Source organism: Pelobates fuscus, chromosome 2 (genome assembly GCF_036172605.1).
Source record: "Pelobates fuscus isolate aPelFus1 chromosome 2, aPelFus1.pri, whole genome shotgun sequence".
Taxonomy (NCBI): domain Eukaryota; kingdom Metazoa; phylum Chordata; class Amphibia; order Anura; family Pelobatidae; genus Pelobates; species Pelobates fuscus.
The window spans coordinates 193,110,153-193,134,198 of record NC_086318.1 but is presented as its reverse complement, the minus strand read 5'-3'; the positions used below and the strand labels follow the sequence as shown (position 1 = coordinate 193,134,198).

Genomic DNA, 24,046 nt, shown 5'->3' with positions numbered 1-24,046 from the left:
TTCAATGGTGGAAGGGGTTGGAATGGTGCTTTTTAGGTTGGAAGATCTGTTCGAGAACAGGGAATAGGCCACATCCCCTGCCATTAATAGGTTAGCAGGCCTTAGGCGTAAAGCTGGAGCATAAACACAGAGTCTAGAGTGATTGCAGAGTGTATCCTGGACAATTAAAGTTAGTTGTTCTTCATTAGGTATCCATAAATCTTGTACTAGAAATTGTATTTTAGATATTATTCCAGGAGTTATGCCCTGCGTCTTGCTTGATGGTCCGCCTGGTTCCCCTCCCAATATTTTTTTTTATTTTTTTTGTCATATTTGCTTGGAATTCTGCCATCAAATTTGACTGAAAATAACACCTTATTCAAGTAGATGGATATGATTACATTTCTAGCTCACATTCAATCTTAAAGGTTTACTCCAAGTATCATAGCCACTACAGCTTGTTGTCATGGTAATAATACCAGGAGTACCCTGGCTTGATTTCCTGGTTATGGGGCAAACCATCTAGCAATGCTTTTCCCTCTTACCTGGGTTACTGCTGGCTGTGAGTCAGTAAAGTGCTTCCAATTTATGCAGAGCTGCAGAAATCCGAAGCCGATGTTGTCACAATTCATTGGCTGAGAACTTCAGTAGAACACTGCAAGCCATAAAATGCACAGAACTTTATTGAACTCCAGGTCCAGGCTGGCTGGTGACACCCCATGACACGGCTGGAGTTACTCCTCGGAATGCCAATGGTTTAAACTGAACTGGTTATGGTGCGTGCAGCAACCACGGAGCAATCCCCTGTAATCTCAGCAAACTTGGGGAACAAGGGGCATCTGTACTCAAACTTTGGTCACAAATCCAAATATTGCAGCTTGCTGAATAACTAAACTTTGCTGGTCTCTTTAAAACAAGAAAATTAACAATATATATTTAATTGCATTGTTAATCTTCAAGTTATTTGAGGTCTGCTTGTAAAGCATATGGATGTTTTCTACAGCTTTGCATAGTAAAGTGTTATTGTTGTTTTCTCGAATTTGTGTCCTTGATATATGCTTTAGACATTCCCATGTGTTAATGTTTATCATAATGTGAATTTAACGTACAAATAAAGAAATGCAGTTAATACTCGATTTGTTACCATTGCTGCATTTTCTTCTTCCTCATAAGTAAATATTTAAACAGTAGGAATGCTCTATGAAGATTATAAGCATTATTCCAAGTGTTTTTTTTTTTCTTTCTTCAAAAGATATAGCGATTAGCAATGCAAGGAGCTAACTTGGAGAGTCTTACAATAAAAAGGATTATACAAGGGTCAATGAGCCTTCTAGACCATTTCTTTGAACTATGAAGATCTTTATCAGAAATATAACAAGCAAGCTAGATGTTAAATTGAATGTGTAGTATATTGCAATTAAAAAATATTACATGTCTTGTTTTTTAATTGAAATTAGTGGTAAAACTTTGAATTTTGTTCATGTTTTTTGTGAAAAATAGGTTCTAGCACATCAGGAAAAGGCAGCATTTTATAAATAATATATATGAAAGCGGTGCATTAAAGGACCACTATAGGCACCCAGACCACATCAGCTCAATGAAGTGGTCTGGGTGCCAGGTACCCCTAGTTTTAACCCTACAGCTGAAAACATAGCGATTTCAGAGAAACTGCTATGTTTACACTGCAGGGTTAATCCAGCCTCTAGTTTGGAGTCCAGCGTCAAAAAAGATCCCCATAGGAAAGCCTTGAGTAATGCTTTCCTGTGGGCAGGCTTGAATGCGTGCGCGCCTTCGGCTCCACTCGGGAGCTGACATCGATGGAGGAGGAGAGGTCACCAGTGCAGAGGGAGCTCGGCGCTGGATTAAGGTAAGCAAATAAATGGTTAATAACCAATTTATTCGCCACGGAACGCAGCCATAGTCACCGTTTAGGTGACTAGGTCTCTATAGTGTTAGGAATACATATTTGTATTCCTAACGCTATAGTGTTTCTTTAATTATAATGTAAAAAGGCAGTCATTTAAAATAAATGGAAAAATAAGTTGGAAAAAGAGCAGAATTTTCTTTTTTTTTTTTTATGTTTGTGTTGTGATATGAAAAGTGGCGTAGAGCTGGAAAAGTGATAGAATCACCAGTTTTATTGTATTAGATTCATCTGTGATGGCTTTTCTTTTAGAACTGTGAACCACTTTTCAGATCAAAACACTTTGGTAATCCTCGTTTGGTTCAGTTTCAAACTTTGTCCTGCTTTTTTGTGCTGGTATGTCCTATATTGGTCACTTGATGCTTCTAACATCACTGTAGCCAGCACAAGTCCTTAAGGCTGCACAATGTACAAGAATTTGCTGTATTGCACATGAAAAGATAACTCTTGTTTTCTTTGTGTTTTCAACCCGTTCTGTTTAGCTTTGGCTTTTGAATGTTGACACTCTACTGGTTGAATCGGGGACAAGAGCGGGGAATGTGACATCACTTTTCTCAGACAACTTCCCTGCTCCCTCCACACAGTCTCTTGAAGCCAGAAATGCTGCAAGGGTACTATATTCATCATGCACAGATGGAGGTAACAATGAGTAAGTAATTTTTCTCTCACCATATAAGATTATATGATAATAAAACTGTGAACAGCTTGTTTTTAAATAACCTATAAACTCCGTATACCTGGCCATATAAAGAGTTAACAATATACAAATCAAGCTGAACTTTATGAAATGTAAATTTGGTTATTAATAATTTGCGATTTCTTAAAAATTTTTTTTATTTATTTATAATTGTGTGTCAAGTTATAGGCAAGTCATCAGTAGCGAAGAATAGCATTTTATTAGTAAGTGTATTTCTTACATGCATACTATGATTTCAAATTCTGACGTGTGGATAATTATCAAATTCAAAGTCCGTCATTCATGCCTGCTGGTAGTTACATGGGTGAGATATCAGTTAATTCTTATATCATACAACTTTAAAGGAACCCTTTTAAGGTCAGGAACACAAACATGTATTTCTGACCTTATAGTGTTAAACAACCATTTAGGGGACAAGAGCTCTTTAAACGCCCCTTCTTTCCAGCGCCGCGCGGGTCCACATCTAAATGGTGGCGACTGTAGGTACCCCTAGGGGCAATGTGAACACTGCCTTTTCTCTGAAAAAGCAGTGTTTGCATGAAGGGAATGATTATACTCACCAAAACATCTACATTAAGCTGTAGTTCTGGGCACTATAGTGTCCCTTTAATTGTCTTTCACATTATATCCTCTTTGAGTAGAGCTTTTAAAGTATTTATTTGCATTGAATAATAATGTAATACTCACATTGTAAGGACTCCCCAGACAAAAATATTGACTGTCAGCCTTTCAGAGATTGGTTACTGTGGTCAGAATCACTACTTAATAATAATGTACTTAAGTCTACGCTATTTTGATCTCCGTAATTTTAATAGCCAGTAAATGCATAGCGCCCCACTCCTAGCTGTCCATAGCCTCATACTGTAGCTGAGCAGTACAAAGACAGAGGTTATTAAAGGGAAGTTATAGTGCCTCACACTATAGCTTCCCCTTCTGTCAAGGGCCCCTCCCACAGCGTAGCTGAGCAGTAGAAAGACAGAGGTTATTAAAGGGAAGTTATAGTGCCTGGCACTATAGCTTCCCCTTCTGTCAAGGGCCCCTCCCACAGCGTAGCTGAGCAGTAGAAAGACAGAGGTTATTAAAGGGAAGTTATAGTGCCTGGCACTATAGCTTCCCCTTCTGTCAAGGGCCCCTCCCACAGCGCAGCTGAGCAGTAGAAAGACAGAGGTTATTAAAGGGAAATTATAGTGCCTGGCACTATAGCTTCACCTTCTGTCAAGGGCCCCTCCCACAGCGCAGCTGAGCAGTACAAAGACAGAGGTTATTAAAGGGAAATTATAGTGCCTGGCACTATAGCTTCACCTTCTGTCAAGGGCCCCTCCCTGGATCCAGCCCCTATGTCCCTCTGCTGGCGGGAGACCTAATGCGCATGCACGGCAATGGCCGCGCATTAGATCTCACTATAGAAAAGCATTATTCAATGCTTTCCTATGGAGATTCCGACGACGCTTGACATCCTCATGCATTTAAAACACTTTTCGTGCTCCTTAGAATACGGACGCACCCTCTAGCGGCTGTCTGAGACAGCAACTAGAGCTTGGATTAGCCCTGTAATCAAAACACTGCTGTTTCTCCAAAAACGCAGTGTTTTGTCTAACAAAGGCTAAGGGGAGAGGGGCAAGGCACCCAGAGCACTCCAATGGGCAGAAGTGGTCTGGGTGCCTACAGTAGTGTCCCTTTAATTATAGATTATGTAAAATATGGGAGGAAAGAGATACATGGGGGATATGACCAGGGGACACAAGGTTAGGGAGGTTATGAGTACGTGCACATGTAAAGTAAGGGGAAAATGGAAGGGGGACCCCGGGGGGTGTGGGTAGAGTATACCACATGTGGCTCCTCTATTGGCTGTCTTTTGCAACTGTAGCATCTTTAGAAAAAAACTGTGCAAATCATTCGCTTATCAGAATAAGAGTAAATAGCTGCTTTGGGAAAATCTTCCAAATCAGCTATTGCTTTCAGATTTGTCATTCAGATTTCAATTTACTATCATTCAGAGTTTAGGGATTTTACTTGTAAACTGTGACTTGTCTGGTATTCATCAGAAAATGGAACATTTAAAGCAGACACAGGGGAGATTCGTTCTTAGTTTAGCTATTTTAGCTTAAAATTTTTAATTCCTTGATCATATCCTAAATTTTCCAGATGGTGGCATGTGTTCGAGGATGACTTATTTGGTCATTCAGTGAGATTCTTGCTAATTTTAAATTCGGCATTTTAATTGCTCGTTTTATGGCATTCTCAAACATAAACTTAAAATCTACAAATTTTGAAGAGAGATTAGACAAGAAAAATATTTCTTCAAATCCATGTTAAAATAAATCAATTAGAGTGTTCAATGGATTGTTATAAGTGGGTCATGTATCAAAGTATCATACTTCAAAAAAATATTGTAGATGTATAACTTTGTTTAACTCCATAAGGTATCGCTAGCGCTCTTTTTGTTATTTAAAAATTGATCAATAGGCCTTTCTGTCCTTTGATAGATAAACGGAAGTGAGAACAATTCTTAAAAAATGTCCTTTGATGGATAAACGGAAGTGAGAACAATCATAAAAGTAATAAATCAGAGCACATACTTTTGACATGCAAATCGATCTACTTCATCTTAAAATAAATCTTTAAATCAAACCTAAAGTAAAGAAATATGAGAAACTAAAGAGAACATTTTTGGTTTAAGCAGACCTAACTTGTCAGAATGAGAAACTTGCATATAACTTAAAGGGAAATGTCTGGAGAAATTTAGAATTGTGTAATGGCTGCATACATTTAGTTTTAATTCTTGCCTCCAACCACTATTGGTGACATCGGTAAAATTAAATTTCAGTGTTTCATATTGTTAAAGGAACTTTATTAAGAAAATGGCACCCTCCTTTTTGAACCTGTATTTGGTCTGCTTTGTGCAGTAAAATACAGACCTGGACTTTGTTTATACTGTCAGCTGACCTGTCTCAACTAGTGAATGGCAGACTGTGCAAAAATTTGAACAGAATTGACATTAGACAGTCCGGAACTCTTGTAACAAAGACAATCAATCACTAGAAGTGTAGATATTGGTGAAACTGGAGATAGTAATGGTGAACCTCACCACACCACCAAAAAACAAGACGTACTCAACAATGATATATATGAAGATATATCTATATAAGCTCCAGAATAAGACACTTAAAAAAAAAAAAAAAAAAAAAAAAAAAGATGGATACCACGTGATAAACAGACAAGAACTTATTCAGGTAGCAATATACATTTTTATAAAGACAAAAAAAAATTTCTGGGCTGGCTAATGATGTCCCAATGACGCTGCCGGATGTGGAGTTACACTTCCGCAGCCAAGGGGTTAAATTTCTTATGTGCAAATGTTAAAATCACTGTAGAGATTATGGAACTTGGAATACCCCTGGAGTAAAAGTCTAAATTACTTTAATTTGTTTCATTTTCTTCAGACTGATAGCCCCTTAGCTGTTAGTCTTATCCGTTTTCATTTTCAGCCAGCCAGCTTAGCTGGTCCGGAACCAGTCAGAGCAAAGTAATAATTCTCTATGAGCATCATTACTTTAGTTCTGTCATAGGTAATGCAGAGTGAGTGAAACAATTGTCACCTTTCCCTGTACTTGCTTAGCATCTCTGTGTGTTATGATGCCATAGTCCATTCGAGGCTGTCAAGGGTCTATTTGCCCTCCCATGCAAAGCACTCCAGCTTGTATTCCCTGCCACACGTAAAATGAGAATTGAAGACATTGCATAACTTCAGAGTACACAGACATTGGTGTCCGGCAGAGAATCAGAGCAAATAGACCCTCATAGCCACACTGTGCTATTGTCAGGGTGCATGGGACTGGGGACCGTTCCAGGCATTCCTCCAAAGTTCCTAGTGATTCTCGCACCGTCCGCGATAGCCCCGCTAGTGATGTCACTACCCGCCAAGACGTTCAAATTCGACCATTTTGGGGGTGTGGCTATAAATTAAAGAACAAGGTATATAAGGGAACTTCTGAACCAGACTCATTTCCCTGTTGTGGTTCTTCTTAGTCCCAATAGCGCATTGTACTTATTTGTATTTTCTGGTTTTGACTTCGGCTTGTTTGACTATTCTCCCTTCTTTTGTTCCTTTGACTTGGCTTATCTACCCTCGTTCTTTCCTGATTTCTGGCTTCCCTGACCTCGGCTCGTACCTATTCATTCTCTGTCCTCTTAACACTAACCCGGCCATTCTAAGGTCTGGTACGTTAAATCTTTATTTACACTCTGCGTTTAGGATCCCCACTACTCCTGACAGCTATGTCACAACATTTTTGCCAGCTGGAAAAGGGGACTGGGGTGCTGTACTTGTATCTGGGCAGAGGGAAATATGGGGGCAATCTTTTGCCAAGAGAAGTGGTAAAACGAGACCTGTGCATAACCTTGCACAGCTGGATACAATTAGTGGCATTTTTCTGGAGCCTCAAACAGGGGCTAAGGTATTGAACATTGATGGCAGAGAAGTGAATGAGAGCGGTGTAGAAAGGCAAATAAAATTCTGCACAGCTTATTATCTCCCTGAGGAAGGTTGACTAACACCAGGGCAAAAGTAGGTAAAAAAAATAAAAAATACCACACATGGAACTCCTGGCTCCATAATCTCTATAGCAGGGGTGTCCAAACTGTTTTCAAAGAGGGCCAGATTTGATGAAGTGAACATGTGTGATGGCTGACCATTTTTCCTGACATTCTTTGAACCATTAAAATTAAATGCAAAATAACTCTTTTATGCAAAGTGTATTGCAAACTGCAGACTTTTCATTTCATCTCTTTATTCTATCTCTCTTTATTCTGTCCCTTCTCTCTTTATTCTGTCCCTTCTCTCTTTATTCTGTCCCTTCTCTCTTTATTCTGTCCCTTCTCTCTTTCATTCTGTCTCTCTTTCATTCTGTCTCTCTTTCATTCTGTCTCTCTTTCATTCTGTCTCTCTTTCATTCTGTCTCTCTTTCATTCTGTCTCTCTTTCATTCTGTCTCTCTTTCGTTCTGTCTCTTTCGTTCTGTCTCTCTTTCGTTCTGTCGCTCTTTCGTTCTGTCGCTCTTTCGTTCTGTCGCTCTTTCGTTCTGTCGCTCTTTCGTTCTGTCGCTCTTTCGTTCTGTCGCTCTTTCGTTCTGTCGCTCTTTCATTCTGTCGCTCTTTCATTCTGTCGCTCTTTCATTCTGTCGCTCTTTCATTCTGTCGCTCTTTCATTCTGTCGCTCTTTCATTCTGTCGCTCTTTCATTCTGTCGCTCTTTCATTCTGTCGCTCTTTCATTCTGTCGCTCTTTCATTCTGTCGCTCTTTCATTCTGTCGCTCTTTCATTCTGTCGCTCTTTCATTCTGTCGCTCTTTCATTCTGTCGCTCTTTCATTCTGTCGCTCTTTCATTCTGTCGCTCTTTCATTCTGTCGCTCTTTCATTCTGTCGCTCTTTCATTCTGTCCCTCCAGGGAGAAGGAACCAAATCCCGCGACGTCCAAGAGATCGCGAGAACACAGACTGAGGACGAGCAGTGACTGCACGTCCGTCTGCGTTCTCGCAATCTCTTGGCTGCCAGTGAATCCCCGCGCACCACTCAGGACCGTGGCATTCAAAGATCCAGGGATCCTGAGCAGCGCTCGGGAATTCACTGGGGGCCACAACAGATCGATTAGCCAAATTACCTGGGGGTCCGTATTAAACCGGAATGCGGGCCGGACTTTGGACATAACTGCTTTATAGCATAGTGTTTATGATGCTTGGAGTGCACCTTGTACAGCAGTTAACTGTTTTAGTGCCATTCTGAAGCAAAAAGCAAGGACCACACTGGTTTAGGATTAAAATTGTGCCCAATAAAGCAAAATTTGATAGTGGACAAATTACATATATTGTAAATGAAATATAAGGTGCTTATCAAATTGTGGTGCTCTATTTACTACTGGCTTTAATACATTTTTTCATTATGTAAACATCTAATGGAACTCCCTATAAGTAAAGAGGATTATTTAAGGGACACTATAGCCACCCAGACCACTTCAGCTCAATGAAGTGGTCTGGGTGCCAGGTCCCCCAGGTTTTAACCCTTCAGATGTAAACATAGCAGTTTCAGTGAAACTGCTATGTTTACATTGCAGGGTTAATCCAACCTCTAGTGGCTGTCTTCCGGACAGCCACTAGAGGCGCGTCTGCGACGTTGGATGCGAAAATCGCATCCAGCGTGCAGAGCATCCATGGGAAAGCATTCAGAAATGCTTTCCTATTGACTGTTTAAATGCGCTCGCGGTTCTTGCGCGCATTCTGCTACACTCAGGAGCTGACGTAGACAGGGGAGGAGAGGTCATCAGCGCTGTGGGAGCCCGGCGCTGGATAAAGGTAAGTGGCTGAAGGGGTTTTAACCCATTCAGGGCCAAGGGAGGGGGGCCCTGAGGGTGGGGGGAATCCTAAGGATGATAGTGTCAGGAAAATTAGTTTGTTTTCCTGACACTATAGTGATCCTTTAACAGCCATAGCATTTAGTCTAATGATATTTCCTTTGAAGATTTTCATAATATAACCTCGAATGACTGATTATAAATTGCTAGCATAAGTTTATTGTCAACCTGTCAGAGAAACTTTTAACAGACAGCTAGATATGCCGTATATTTGAATCTTATATGCATCTCGTTAAATGCTGTCAGAATGACTCTAAAGGACCAGCTGGAATATTTAACTGTTGGCAGTAAAACACAACCTATGTCTTGCTTAGCCATTTTTAATGTTTAGGCCTTTTTGTTTTAACCCCTTTTCAGCTGTCACTTTCAGCCTATAACAGGATGTCCGTTTAGGATAACATAGGGGTTAAACCATTTCAAAAGCTGTATAACCCCATATAGTAAAGTTATGCCCAGGACTTCAGTGGCCATCAAAACGTCAATTCAATTAAGTTATGGGGCCTGAAGTGCTCCTTTAATTTAGAAGCATTACCGGCCGACAGTGCATATATGGCAATCACTGCCAATTCAATACTTCTCCAATGCTATGTGTGATCATGCTGAATATGAAGACATTCAAAAGTCAAAGTCCTCGAGGGGCAAGTGTTTACTGGTGTCTGTCTGACAATACTAGATATGTATTTTCAACCAAATGTAAACATTGCCATTTCACAGAAACTGTAATGTTTTACATTGTAAGTGTAAAGGGACGCATCCATGCACCAAAACCACAACATTAAGATGATGTGGTTTTGGTGCTTACAGTGTCCCATTAAATACTTACAGGATATATGAGTAAATTGACAAATGAAGTACAGACCAGATATTCATATGTGTCTCTTTGTAGAAAAGTTTCTCGCATTTAAAGCTTGAGCATAAACATTTCATTATTCTTTCAAAAATAGACGGATAAAAATGATTTAAATACACAGATGGGAGCAAGGTAAATCCTTGTTTTCTTGTAATTGTCTGTTTTTTCCCTTGCCTTTCAAAAAATTTCCATTTGAATAAATCTGCACTGGTTTCTGCTATCAGTTTTCAAGAACACGATTTGGATTCTATCACTATCACCATGGCAGAAAAACCCTCATCCTTATACGTCAGAGCATTTTGTAAAAATGTGTGTGTTTTCAGAACAGGTTTATTTTCGTTTAAGAAGAAACTTTAATTTGACAACCCTCACAATGATTTATCACAATAGGCTGCTTAAAACTGCTCAGGATAATGAGCAACGTGAATTTAAATATTTCCTTAAGGCTAAAACGAGTCAGCAGGAGCTCAAATTGCAAGGTAGGCACTTTTGTTTGAGAACATATAGAAAAGGAAATTTGTATGAGGCTACTATAACGAGGCCAATAGGGATTTGGGATTATTTATTTAAACCCTTATGAAACGCAAACTCCCCTTCTCCCCCACCCCCTATGTTTTGCTGTGCAAAGAAAGGATTATTATAATACACTCCGCATCGGTTGTAAACTAGAATTGACAAAACAAATAGGGAAGATGAAAATTGCCTGTGTTTGGAAAGTGTCCTTTATCCAACCAATTATTTGGAAAGGATGCATCCAGGGTCTTCAGGATATTAGCGTGTTTTGCATTTCTGAGATTTGTGCTAATAATGGGGATTATCCAGCATTACCATGACACTTGTAGTTGATGTAAATGTTGTGACTTCCAGGCTGCACTTTATATCGATCAGGAAAAAATATTATCCTTCCTGTGTTAATCCCTCGAGCATAAAATGTATTGCATTTTCAAATAGACACACGTTTCATAAATATCCTTGCAATGCTGCATGTTTCTATCTGCAAGACAAATCACTGAAGAGCTCAAATTCAGCCAAACTTGCACCCTTTATCTGTAGTTACAGATTATAACATTAACTCTTCTTGTTTAGATGTATGTTCTCTCTACCATCAATGGGCATCTGTTAACAAAGTGGCTGCTGTGGACTACAACTCCTAATCCTCCTCCATTATAATGTTGTAGTCCACAACAGCCACTTTGTTAACAGATGCCCACTGATGGCAGAGAGAACAGACACGTCTAAACAAAAGGAGCTTACGTTTTAATAAGTACATACAGATGACGGGTGCAAGTCAGTTATATTAACAAACACTATCTATGTACATGTAAGGCCGAAGGTTGTGTCAAATTCTCACACCTGTCTAAAAAAACATAACATTTTGTATCATAATGTCCCTAAGAAGACAGCAGAGACCTCTACTTTACATTGTTTATTTCACCTGAATTATCCACACAAGCCAGTGGGAACTTGTTTCATATATTCTAACTGAGAGACATTTAAGGTTACACTGAACAATAAGCTGATTCAGCTCTTCTGCCCGCTTAATTACTAATAACTAATCCAATGACCTTCCAGGTATTACTATTTAGTGGCAGGTACTTCTGTGCATTACAAGCTGTGCAATGAGCTACATTGTTTAGGTTGTTTAACCCCTTAAGGACCAAGCTTCTGGAATAAAAGGGAATCATGACATGTCACACATGTCATGTGTCCTTAAAGGGTTAAAGAGTTACTCCAAGCAGCATGACCACTTCAGTGATTTGAAGTGGCCAAGGTCCCGGAGTCTGTAAATGCAGCATTTTCCTATGAAACTTTGCACATGTAGAGTTTAAACCATCTGTTTCCAGCGGAATATATCCACCTAGCTCAGGGTGACCAGACATCTTAGTTTTACCAGGATGGTCATGGTTTCCACTCATGTGTCCCAGAGAAGATTTCTCAGGACGTATAAATGTCCCGGTTTTAAAAATTATATGGCCCTCCACTTGTGCTCCAATGCTGCATCCCCTTCTCCTGATGCTAAGCAGCTGGCAATATACCAATCTGTGTCTTGTTGCTATGCGGATTGGGATGATTACCAGCCAATTAAAGGTACACTATAGTCACCACAACAACTACAGCTTAACCCCTTAAGGACACATGAAAGTGTGACATGTCAGGATTCCTTTTTATTCCAGAAGTTTGGTCCTTAAGGGGTTAATGTAGTTGTTCTGGTGAGTATAATCATTGCCTTCAGGCATCTTCATGCAAACATTGCCTTTTCAGAGAAAAGGCAGTGTTTACATTGCCCCTAGGAACTACTCAGATGGCCACTGGAGGTGCTTTCTGGGACAGTGCTGCACAGTAGGCAGCACTGCCGTTCAGCATCTCCACGCTCTGCATAGGGACGCTGAAGTTTCCTCATAGAGATGCATTGATTCAATGCATCTCTGAAGAAGTGCTTATTGGCAAAAAACTGTGTTTGGATCTCCATCCCACCTCATTGCCGATTTCAGACAATCCAATGCTTTCCCTTTGGATTAGATTGGCAAAAAATCGGCAATTCTAATGATGTCATCAAGGAGGCGGATTGGGGCGGGGCCAGCGCTGAGTTTCAGGAAGTGCAGAGTGCCGCCAGGAAGAGGTGCCGCTGATTGGCAAGAGTGATCAGCTGGTACTCCAAGCCAATCAGTAGCTCTCCATTCATAATTAAAAAAAATAAATAAATGATGAATTAGGAGCTACCGATTGGCCTAAAGCAATCAGCACCCGTGCTTGGCAGCAATCTGCACATCCTGAAACTCCGTTTCAGAAGCCGGATGCCGCTGGATAACCTGGAGATCTGGCGCTGGAGACAGCCTTTGGGGTTAAACCATTTGAAAGCGGTTTAATCCCATAAAGGAAAAAAAAATACCCAGCAGCCTGCTGGCATCATGAAATCTTCATTTATTTGACGTTTTTATGGTAAACAGAATGTTCCTTAAATATGCTATTGTTGTAAAAAATGCTGTTCAGGAGTCCTGCCCCCTGTTAAAAAATATGTTTTTAACTCGCCTTATTTCCAGCACCACGCTGGTCTTGCAACAGCTCGCCATACTTCACCTCCTTAGTAAATGAGCGTCCTGGTTTTGTATTTACAAAATATGGCCACCTTAATCTAGATGCATTGAGGCATCATTGGTCAGCCTGGAAATAGAGTTTTAGGCTGGATAATATAAATTCTGTGCAAACTCTTAATTATAGATGTTCATTCATTGGCTTTGAGGGGGTCTGCCTATGCTCTTAGCCAATAATTGAGTGGCAGGATCACAACCAGGTTTTGCAGGTCTGCAGAAGCTGGATGCCTGCAAAGCTGACCAGTAGCCTGGTGGGACCCAGGTAAGAGCACAAAATATTGCAAAATGGGGTGGCGTGGCCGATCGAGAGACTGAGCGGACGTCTCTGTGTGAGGCTCCGTACCAGAAAAGTGAAAATCACAACTTTGGCCAAAAAAACAGAGACCTACCCGACAAACAATTCACCCCCCACCAGAGGATACAATGGGGCGCAAGAACAGAATAGAGTCCGAGCTATGGAGGTGAAAGAGGCTGCCAGGGACACCCAAATACAGGAGGCTAAGACACAAATGGAGGGCCTGGCCTCGCAAGTGCAGAGGCTAAACCGCGCAGTGACAATGCTGGAAACACGCCACAGGTGCAGAAACATACGCCTCAGGGGGATTCCTGAGGCGATTGGAACCGAGAGGCTACTATAATATACACAGAGCCTCATAGACACACTAGGAATCAGAGGGGGGTCTACCCCACCAGTGATCACCTCGGTGTTCAGAGTCCGCAAATCCACAGCAGCACCAGAGGGAGCTACCAGGGACGTCATAGCGGTAAAGTGGTCGTATATGGAGTTCTCTGTGCTGATGGGAAAACGAAAATTGGCACCTGTAGCCAGGAAATTCAGAGACTGCTCTATAAAATATCGCTGGGGAATGGAAGGGTCCCTTGAGGTGACCGTTGGTGACATGTCCAATACACTGACTTCGGCAGAAGATCCAGAGGCGTTTTAAAAAAACACCTTGGCCTGCATCCCCAGACTCCGACAGAGACACCCTCCAGGCACCATCAAGCGGGCGGCACAGAGACTGGCACCAGTACGGCAGAGAGACTGACCAGACTATCAGGAGGAATTGCCTCCTGGCGCTGAACCCCAGACTGCATCTCACACTCCCAAAAGTAGAGTCCCATCCAGCCTAAAAGCCCAGAGATTAGACTGCACCAAGGCCAGTCTGAGCCTAGACATTCGATCCAGTTCTTAAAGAGGAATACCCTTAACAAATGGCCAATGACAGATTCCCACTGTATTTTCTCTATCTATATGCCCTATGTCAGCAGTTGCTAAGTGTTCATACTTACATACATTGGAAAAGTTATGGTTTACTTATAACTCAATAAAAATACAAATAAAATATATATATATATATTGCAAAATGGTTTGACCCATTACCGGGAACCGGGACCATGGTACTCCTCACACCATAACCACTACAGCTGGGTGTAGTGGTTATGATTGTTGGAGGAACCATTTAAAATGGCCCTATAATTATTATTAATAAAAATAATTAACATATTGACCTTTAAAGGGACACTGTAGGCACCCAGACCACTTCAGCTCATTGACGTGGTCTGGGTGCAAATTTCCATCATCCTTAACTTTGAACATGTAATTATTGCAATTTTTATAAACTGTAATAATTACCTGCTAGTTTTAACTCCTCCTCTAGTGGCTGTCTACCAGCTTGACAGAGGGGGAAGCTATAGTGCTAGGAAAAAGCGTTTATTTTCAGCATGTAGTGGTGATTATGGTTCTACTATTTCTTTATGTAATAATTTACTAAATTTACATAACCTTTTTTTTTTTTTAATTAATTTTTTTTTTTCTTGCAATATTGGCAAAATGTAATTGCAGCTAAGAATTGCAGCTATCAGCAATCCAATGCATAGCTCCTCTTATGATCGGGCTTAATAAAAATAAATTGGTGTTTGTTTGCAGTGTAAATTGACTAATTACAGGACTCACTTTATTTCTACTTTATAAAGATTTTTTCACATGATCAATGATGCATTTATATTGGAGCAACTAATCAAAACTGACATACCATGATCAACATTAATTGATTGTTTGAAATAATAGCAACACATTTTTACTTTATGTAGCATTATTCTTTATGCAAGTTACGGCCAAATACAGGATATAACTCAGGTAATTAAGCTAATCTGTAAAGTAAATGTTGTAGAACAAAGATCTGAATCTTAAAGTGACATCTTGGTAGATTTAATGCTTTCATTCTTCTACATTTATCATATTGATAATACATTAAAAATTATAAACTAGTCAGGGTTATTCACAAAGTTTAGTGAATTAAATCTGAATGACAAAACAGAGGCAAAAGTTGGAATAATTCTCCTATTAAGCTACAATCACAGATTAATTCTTGTGCTCTGTTCCTCCTTAATGTTTGTATGCTCTAACCAGGAACTGGCTAATATCTCACAGCTAATCTCTGGTGAATTAAAATATCAAAGTTGCGCATGTGCCATCTGCTCAAGCAAGCTGAGGTAACCTGTGGGGATATTTATGGGATGATCATACAGGGAGTGCAGAATTATTAGGCAAGTTGTATTTTTGAGGATTAATTTTATTATTGAACAACAACCATGTTCTCAATGAACCCAAAACACTCATTAATATCAAAGCTGAATATTTTTGGAAGTAGTTTTTAGTTTGTTTTTAGTTATAGCTATTTTAGGGGGATATCTGTGTGTGCAGGTGACTATTACTGTGCATAATTATTAGGCAACTTAACAAAAAACAAATATATACCCATTTCAATTATTTATTTTTTACCAGTGAAACCAATATAACATCTCAACATTCACAAATATACATTTCTGACATTCAAAAACATAACAAAAACAAATCAGTGACCAATATAGCCACCTTTCTTTGCAAGGACACTCAAAAGCCTGCCATCCATGGATTCTGTCAGTGTTTTGATCTGTTCACCATCAACATTGCGTGCAGCAGCAACCACAGCCTCCCAGACACTGTTCAGAGAGGTGTACTGTTTTCCCTCCTTGTAAATCTCACATTTGATGATGGACCACAGGTTCTCAATGGGGTTCAGATCAGGTGAACAAGGAGGCCATGTCATTAGATTTTCTTCTTTTATACCCTTTCTTGCCAGCCACGCTGTGGAGTACTTGGACGCGTGTGATGGAGCATTGTCCTGCATGAAAATCATGTTTTTCTTGAAGGATGCAGACTTCTTCCTGTACCACTGCTTGAAGAAGGTGTCTTCCAGAAACTGGGAGTTGAGCTTGACTCCATCCTCAACCCGAAAAGGCCCCACAAGCTCATCTTTGATGATACCAGCCCAAACCAGTACTCCACCTCCACCTTGCTGGCGTCTGAGTCGGACTGGAGCTCTCTGCCCTTTACCAATCCATCCATCTGGCCCATCAAGACTCACTCTCATTTCATCAGTCCATAAAACCTTAGAAAAATCAGTCTTGAGATATTTCTTGGCCCAGTCTTGACGTTTCAGCTTGTGTGTCTTGTTCAGTGGTGGTCGTCTTTCAGCCTTTCTTACCTTGGCCATGTCTCTGAGTATTGCACACCTTGTGCTTTCGGGCACTCCAGTGATGTTGCAGCTCTGAAATATGGCCAAACTGGTGGCAAGTGGCATCTTGGCAGCTGCACGCTTGACTTTTCTCAGTTTATGGGCAGTTATTTTGCGCCTTGGTTTCTCCACACGCTTCTTGCGACCCTGTTGACTATTTTGAATGAAACGCTTGATTGTTCGATGATCACGCTTCAGAAGCTTTGCAATTTTAAGAGTGCTGCATCCCTCTGCAAGATATCTCACTATTTTTGACTTTTCTGAGCCTGTCAAGTCTTTCTTTTGACCCATTTTGCCAAAGGAAAGGAAGTTGCCTAATAATTATGCACAGCTGATATAGGGTGTTGATGTCATTAGACCACACCCCTTCTCATTACAGAGATGCACATCACCTAATATGCTTAATTGGTAGTAGGCTTTCAAACCTATACAGCTTGGAGTAAGACAACATGCATAAAGAGGATGATGTGGTCAAAATACTCATTTGCCTAATAATTCTGCACACAGTGTATTAAACAGTCGAGAATTGCCCACTATTTCAATTCTCTCAGATCGTAGAGATCGTTATCATGTAAGTGAAATGTATTCCATACAAATAAAATCACAATTTGTTATAAAAATAGATATAATTTATTGTAACAAATAAAATAATATTAGGCAGCATGCATGATAATAATCAGTGAATATTTAGTATAACATGAATATGCAATACAATGGCATGGCTATACACGTTCAATGGCTAACAATGTCAACTGTCAAGACAAGATTTATGAGGGTACTTCAGACAGAAAGTAAAACATTCACACAGTCCAGCGAAAAGCCATAAAACCCTGGCTAACCGTTAACTGAATAACCCTTTCAATGCTGGCTAGATCCTCCTAGGCATTTAATATCCTATTCTTATGTAATTTTCAATCAAAATAACATTTAAACCAGCTCATTAATCATTTCCTGGAACCATCCAATAAGAATAATCTACCAGATTCTATAAGCCGAATTTTAATTTGCCTAAAAAGATATCTTCTCTTATTTTAGAGCAAATCAATACACCTGGATAAAAACATCGGTATGCTAACACGTGATAATATCACATAATATATAATTATTCTTAATTCCACCTGCAGAATGGAATGTTTACAACTATATTCTTTAGTTAACTAAGATTTCTAAATATTGAAATCTGACCGTGATTTATCCAGTCATATATATCATGCTATTAGATTTTAATTAATTTAGATTAATTAAATAAAACCAGCATAATTACCAGTTAAGTAGATGTTCTCATCAGATGAGTAGGTAGTCCCAGGATTGGTTGTATGGAGGTGTGTATGTAATAGTGAAAAATAGTGTTGCTTAGAAAGTAAGAGTAAAATTCTAAGTGTTTCTTGAGTTAGGTCCAAGAGAGTTTGAATGTTAGTTATGGATCTCTTTGCATGTCCGAATCTGAAAGCCCAAATTCCTCCTCTAACTTCAACTCCTCCAACTCTTCCAACTACCCTCTCTTCCCTTTGTCCTAACTTTTAAAGGGAAAGATTCTCTGTACGTCATCAGTTGATAAGGCCAATAGGAAACTGAAGGTGTGGTCAACCTGCAGATTGCAATTTAGGTATTTGGTCCATAGAGGGCAGTCTCGCCTCACTAAACCTTCCTATCCAGGAAACCGTTAAATTTTCCTGATGACGATTTTGACGTCATTTGGCTTATCTATATGACTACCTATAACTTAAATTTTCTGTCCGTTCAAAGCGTTTCTTTGGATTTTCTCCAGACAGTGCGTCGACAATTCCTGCTGTAATTTATAAAATTGACAGTTGTAAACTAATTTTCACCTTTACTTTTCAATGGGACCTTGTAAAATTTAGAAAGTAAAATTTATTATTTAGTCTTCTCTGTCACTAATGTCTGCGTTTAAAATTATTTATATTCAATTAACATTTAGACAGGGCCTTCCATCCCCCGTTTCATTGTATCACTTGGTTTGTTTATATAATACATTCCTTAGTTCAGGCTAATGGTTAGTTACAGAAATTTTATGTGTCTTTGTTAGCCTGTAGAAAGCAAAATTGAGTCTGCTCTGTTCTGAGTGACTCAGGCAATATACACTTTTAATTTCTATCATAGCACTAAAAGTCTGCCGATATAAATATCCTGACAAACCATAAAAATTATTATTTTCATTTATGAATATGAAGGCTGTGTGAGGTGAGGGTGCATGTATAGTACGTAGTCCTCACACTGCAGATGGTGTATCACTAGGCCTGAAGGTATTCAGACAGAGTAGAGTGGTTGTCACCTGGTGATAGGAAGACAGAAGCACAGTGTAAGAGATTGACGGGCACCCCGACTGGGTATCTCCGTTGAAGGATGCTCCTAGCGCTTCCTGAGGACTCCAAGCACTGCAGCAGACACCACAACCACCGAACCGTAGAAGCATATGAATGCTCTCAAGCATATGAATGCTCTCAAGCATATGAATGCTGTAAACAGCTGAACAGGAAAAGCATACAATCAGCTTACACTCCTGGCAATCAGCATACAATCCAATTCCCCCAATAACGAGACGACACTTCATTTTGAGGTCAAGCAGAACTAACTGTACTGGCACATACAGCCTCTTTTATTCCCAATCCACAAACATAGTACTTCCCACAGGGTTTTACAGAGCAACCAATCAATACGTACAATACACACAGACACTCCCACACAAAATCCTCCCCTCTGCCTGCGATATGATTACTGAACACAATGGGAAATATAATTATCACAGACAGAGAAATAGTTTTATAAAACATATACCAGGGACCCCAAAACATGCAATAACTCCATATAAAGTATATCCTCAGAACCGGGGGATCTGGGTGAACCACATATCCAAAATTCACCCAGATCTGTTCAGTAGTTTGGAAGATACAGTTTTATGCAGATTCCGCAGAACATATACAGATTATATAAAAAATTATTACTGTATAATGTGTCCCCTGTTGTATAGTTTAAAACTACTGCACAATGTCTTTGTGCACCAAATACCGTCGAGATGGCACCGTGTAGAAAAGTCACAACAGTGCCTGTGAGTTAAAATGGTCGCCATCCATTGTTCTCACCATGTGCTTCATCCATTGTTCTCACCATGTGCCTCTGATACATGAAATGGTGGCCACCCAGTAACTCCACAGTATGTCCCCAGATGATTCTTAAAGGGCCAGTAGCAGCATAATACAATACAACATGATCAAACCCTGTATTTAAAGGGTCAAATCTCCCAGGGGCCACAGTCAGCAGGCAGGAGGCGGGCAAACAGGCTTCTCCAATGCCCAGTGGCGAGGTTGGTACCGCCACACACAGTGCAGCCCATGCATTCAGATTATTAAAGGGCAGCCCATGCATTCAGATTGTTAAGGCCCTTCATCCTTGTACTTGTAATCTTTCCTGGTTAAATCATTTGTTGTTATTACTACAGGGCAATGCTTTGATAGTCATACCTAGGTCTTCTTGAGAAACAGTTTTGGAAATTTTTGGAATATAATCACAATAACGTGAAAAAAATGGCACAAGAAGAAAATGTGTAACACATTATGGTTATAGGAGTTAACATTATCTGCCATATTTGGTATGTCCTGGCTGTAGAGTAATCCCAATTTTGGGCAGTGTAAATTCTGAAATTAAAGAGACTCTTTAGGTATTTAGACCACTTAATCTCAATTAAGTGGTCTGGGTGTCATTCCTCCTTGTTTCAACCCTGCAGATGAACAGCAATGACTGCATTGCCTCTAGTGGCTGACTGACCGCCAAAATAGCAGATTAAAACGCTATTTTAATCAGATGGTCTCAGAGAAGTGTTTTGCAGCTGTGGGATACCATTTGATGGGCTGAAATCATCGATCTCGATCTCAACAAAGGAGTCGGGGTTAGCCATGGAGATCCGTGCTGCGAGTAATAAAAATGACCTTTTTGTTTTTGATTCTTGCAGGTCGAGGCTCTCAATTTAGGCGGCCGCCTAAAGCCTCGCGCTTGCTGGGGCCTCGCGGCCGCCTAAATCACCTTAAGCTGAGTGACATGTGAGGTCCTTGGTCAGAGACAGAGGACGCGACACAGGAGGGGGCCCGGTGGCTTGCTCTGTATACCGCCGGGTGCGAGGCCCCTCCACACCGCGTGCCCTGGCGGAGAGCCAACCTCCTGTCTGCAGCTCCGCGTTGCTTCCATAATCGCCCAACCTCCCTACCCACCTTACAGCCCCCTACTCACCTTACAGCCTCTACCCATGTCACAGCCCCTACACATCTCACAGCAACCCTCCTACCCACTTACAGCCCCCCCGCTCACCTTACAGACTCCCTACCCACTCACATTACAGCCCCACTACCTACCTTGCAGCCCTCCTACCCTTACCCACCTTACAGCCCCCCTGCCCACTCACAGCCCCCCTGCCCAGCTTGTAGACCCCTACCAACCTTACAGCCCCTACCCACCTCACAGCCCCCCTTACCCATCTTACAGCCCCCCGCTCACCTTACACCCCCTACCTGCCTTACAGCCCCCTACCTACCTTACAGCACCCCTACCTACCTTACAGCACCCCTACCTACCTTACAACACTCCTACCCACCTCACAACCCTCCTACCCACCTCACAACCCTCCTACCCACTCACAACCCCCCTACCCACTCACAGCCTCCCTACCCACTCACAGCCCCTCAACCCACTTCACAGGCCCTCAACCCACCTCACAGCCCCCCTTCCCGCTCACAGCCTCTCTTCCTGCTCATAGCCCCTCTTCCCACTCCCAGCCCCCCCACAAACCCTGTCACAGCTCCCTCACAAACCCTGTCACAGCTCCCTCACACACCCTGTCACAGCTCCCTCACACACCCTGTCACTCCCCACATACACGCACCCTGCCCCCCTCACACCCTGTCATCCCCACATGCACTTATAATCTAAATATACACCCTGACACCCCTTCCATACACTATAATCATCCCCAATCACTTTCAGCCCCCACACACTGTCACCCCTTCTCATTAACCCCTTTTAATCCCGTCACTCTCACCCCCTCCAAGCATACCAGACTCGCCTACCCTTGCTTTGCCGCATTTACCCTATCATAATAATCCCCCAATCCTGCTAGACTCACCTAGTCTTGCACTGTCACACTCACCCCCTTCACCATGCCACACTCACCCTACCACATAAACCCCTCCAATCCAGTCCTCCAACTGTGCCACACACACCAAGCCTTGTCACATTAACCCACCTTAATCTCGTCACACTCCCTCCTCCAAACATAGCACATTCACCACAAACCTGTGATACACCCCCAACTATGCCACACTCACCCTGTCACATTAACCTCCTTCAATCCTGTCACACTACCTCCTCCATCCATGTCACAACCCCCCCCCCCCCCTTCATTCTCACCCTATCTCATTCTGTGAGACTCACCTTCCCAACCCTTTCTCACCCTGTCACACTCACCAACTGAAGACATTCATCATTCGCACGCACACAGACATGAAACGTAGTTGTGCCATAACAAAATGCACAAATGTCATAGGCAGCCCCCATAAACACAACACACCGCAAGCAGCTACCCCACACACACAGGTCACAAACACATGCTCACAAAGACATACATTCACACACAAGTATACTCTCGATCAGACACAAACTTTCAGGCGCACACACATGGGTTGACAATGTCAGACACCCTCAGAAATACACACACCTGCACGTATGTATACATGACTGCCAGGCTGTGTAACCCTACCCCACAATCGTGTATAAACGATTAACATAATTGCTAATTGAATTAAAGTACATTTATTACAAATTATTTTGTTAGCAAATTATGCCATAACTTCAGTCAGAGAGCTCCCAACGCAGCGGCACAGTGATCTGCGACACTGCAAGCCTCTGAACAATGAATACAGAGACTCTCTGTATCCAATGCTGTAAGCCCATCCTTCAATATTACTACAGCACCTTATACACACACAATGAACCCCTATTTATTTTTACTTTGGGTGTTAGCGTGGCCTCTTGCTTGAGGTTCGCCCAATTATTATTATTATTATTATTGCCATTTATATAGCGCCAACAGATTCCGTAGCGCTTTACAATATTTTGAGAGGGGGGGGGATGTAACAATAAATAAGACAATTACAAGAAAAAACTTACAGGAATAATAGGTTGAAGAGGACCCTGCTCAAATGAGCTTACAGTCTATAGGAAGTGGGGTATTAGAAACATTAGGATAGGAAATATCAAGTAGGAGTGAAGCAGAGCTGGAGGAGAGAGCAAAGCACTATCCCATAGGGACAGGTATGTAAGGGAGAGATTACTCTGGGAGGCCATATGCTTTCCTGAAGAGATGGGATTTAAGGCCCTTCTTAAATGATTGAAGACTAGGGGAGAGTCTGATGGCAGTAGGCAAGTTATTCCATAGGAGAGGAGCCGCCCGTGAGAAGTCCTGCAAGCGTGAGTTGGCCGTACGGGTGCGAGCAGCGGTCAGGAGGTGGTCGCGGGCAGAGCGGAGGGTACGAGGAGGGGCATACCTCTGGATCAGTGAAGAGATATAAGAGGGGCTGGAATTGTTCAGTGCTTTAAATGTATGGGTTAGCACTTTGAATTGACTCCTATAGGATACAGGGAGCCAATGTAAGGACTGGCAGAGGGGCGAGGTGTGAGAGGACCGACTGGATAGGAAAATCAGTAGCTGCAGCATTCATTACAGACTGTAGCGGGGCAGTACGGCTTTTGGGGAGACCAATCAGGAGAGGGTTACAGTAATCCATGCGGGAAATTACTAGAGCATGGACAAGCTCCTTGGTAGCATCTTGCGTAAGAAAGGGGCGGATGCGGGCTATGTTTTTGAGTTGGAACCTACAGGACTTGGCAACAAACTGGATGTGAGACCAGAGTCAAGTATGACGCCAAGACAGCGCGCTTGTAGGGATGGACTTATGTGGATATCACTGACTTGAAGGGAGAGTGAGAGAGGAGGATCAGTATTAGGAGGAGGAAAGACAAGGAGTTCAGTTTTAGAGAGGTTAAGTTTGAGAAAGCGTGACGACATCCAGTCAGAGATGGAAGAGAGGCAAGCAGTGACACGTTGCAGGACGGCCGGGGAGAGGTCCGGAGAGGAGACGTATATCTGAGTGTCATCAGCGTACAGGTGGTAGTTGAATCCAAAAGAGGCAATAAGTTTTCCAAGAGAGGCAGTATAAAGAGAAAATAGAAGGGGACCAAGGACAGAGCCTTGGGGAACTCCAACCGAGACAGGGCGAGGGGAGGAGGTATCCTTGGAAAAGGAGACACTAAATGAGCGTTGGGAGAGATAGGAGGAAAACCAAGAGAGGACAGAGTCACAGAGACCGAGTGATTGAAGAGTTTGAAGGAGGAGAGAATGATCAACTGTGTCAAAGGCAGCAGAGAGGTCAAGGAGAATTAATATGGAGTAGTGACCTTTGGATTTAGCGGAGATTAGGTCATTAGTCACTTTGATAAGAGCGGTCTCAGTAGAGTGGAGAGGGCGGAAGCCAGACTG

At 41.6% G+C, this 24,046-nt stretch overlaps 1 protein-coding gene across 2 annotated transcripts in view; it reads left to right on the top strand.

Moving 5' to 3' along the window:
- The window catches only part of UBE3D (ubiquitin protein ligase E3D), a 214,677-nt gene that overhangs the window by 86,750 nt on the left and 103,881 nt on the right, over window positions 1–24,046 (top strand). For both annotated transcript variants that reach the window (XM_063443032.1, XM_063443031.1), the window contains exon 8: window positions 2,386–2,552. In XM_063443032.1, the coding sequence (XP_063299102.1) occupies window positions 2,386–2,552 (167 nt within the window). The remainder of the gene's footprint in view (window positions 1–2,385; window positions 2,553–24,046) is intronic.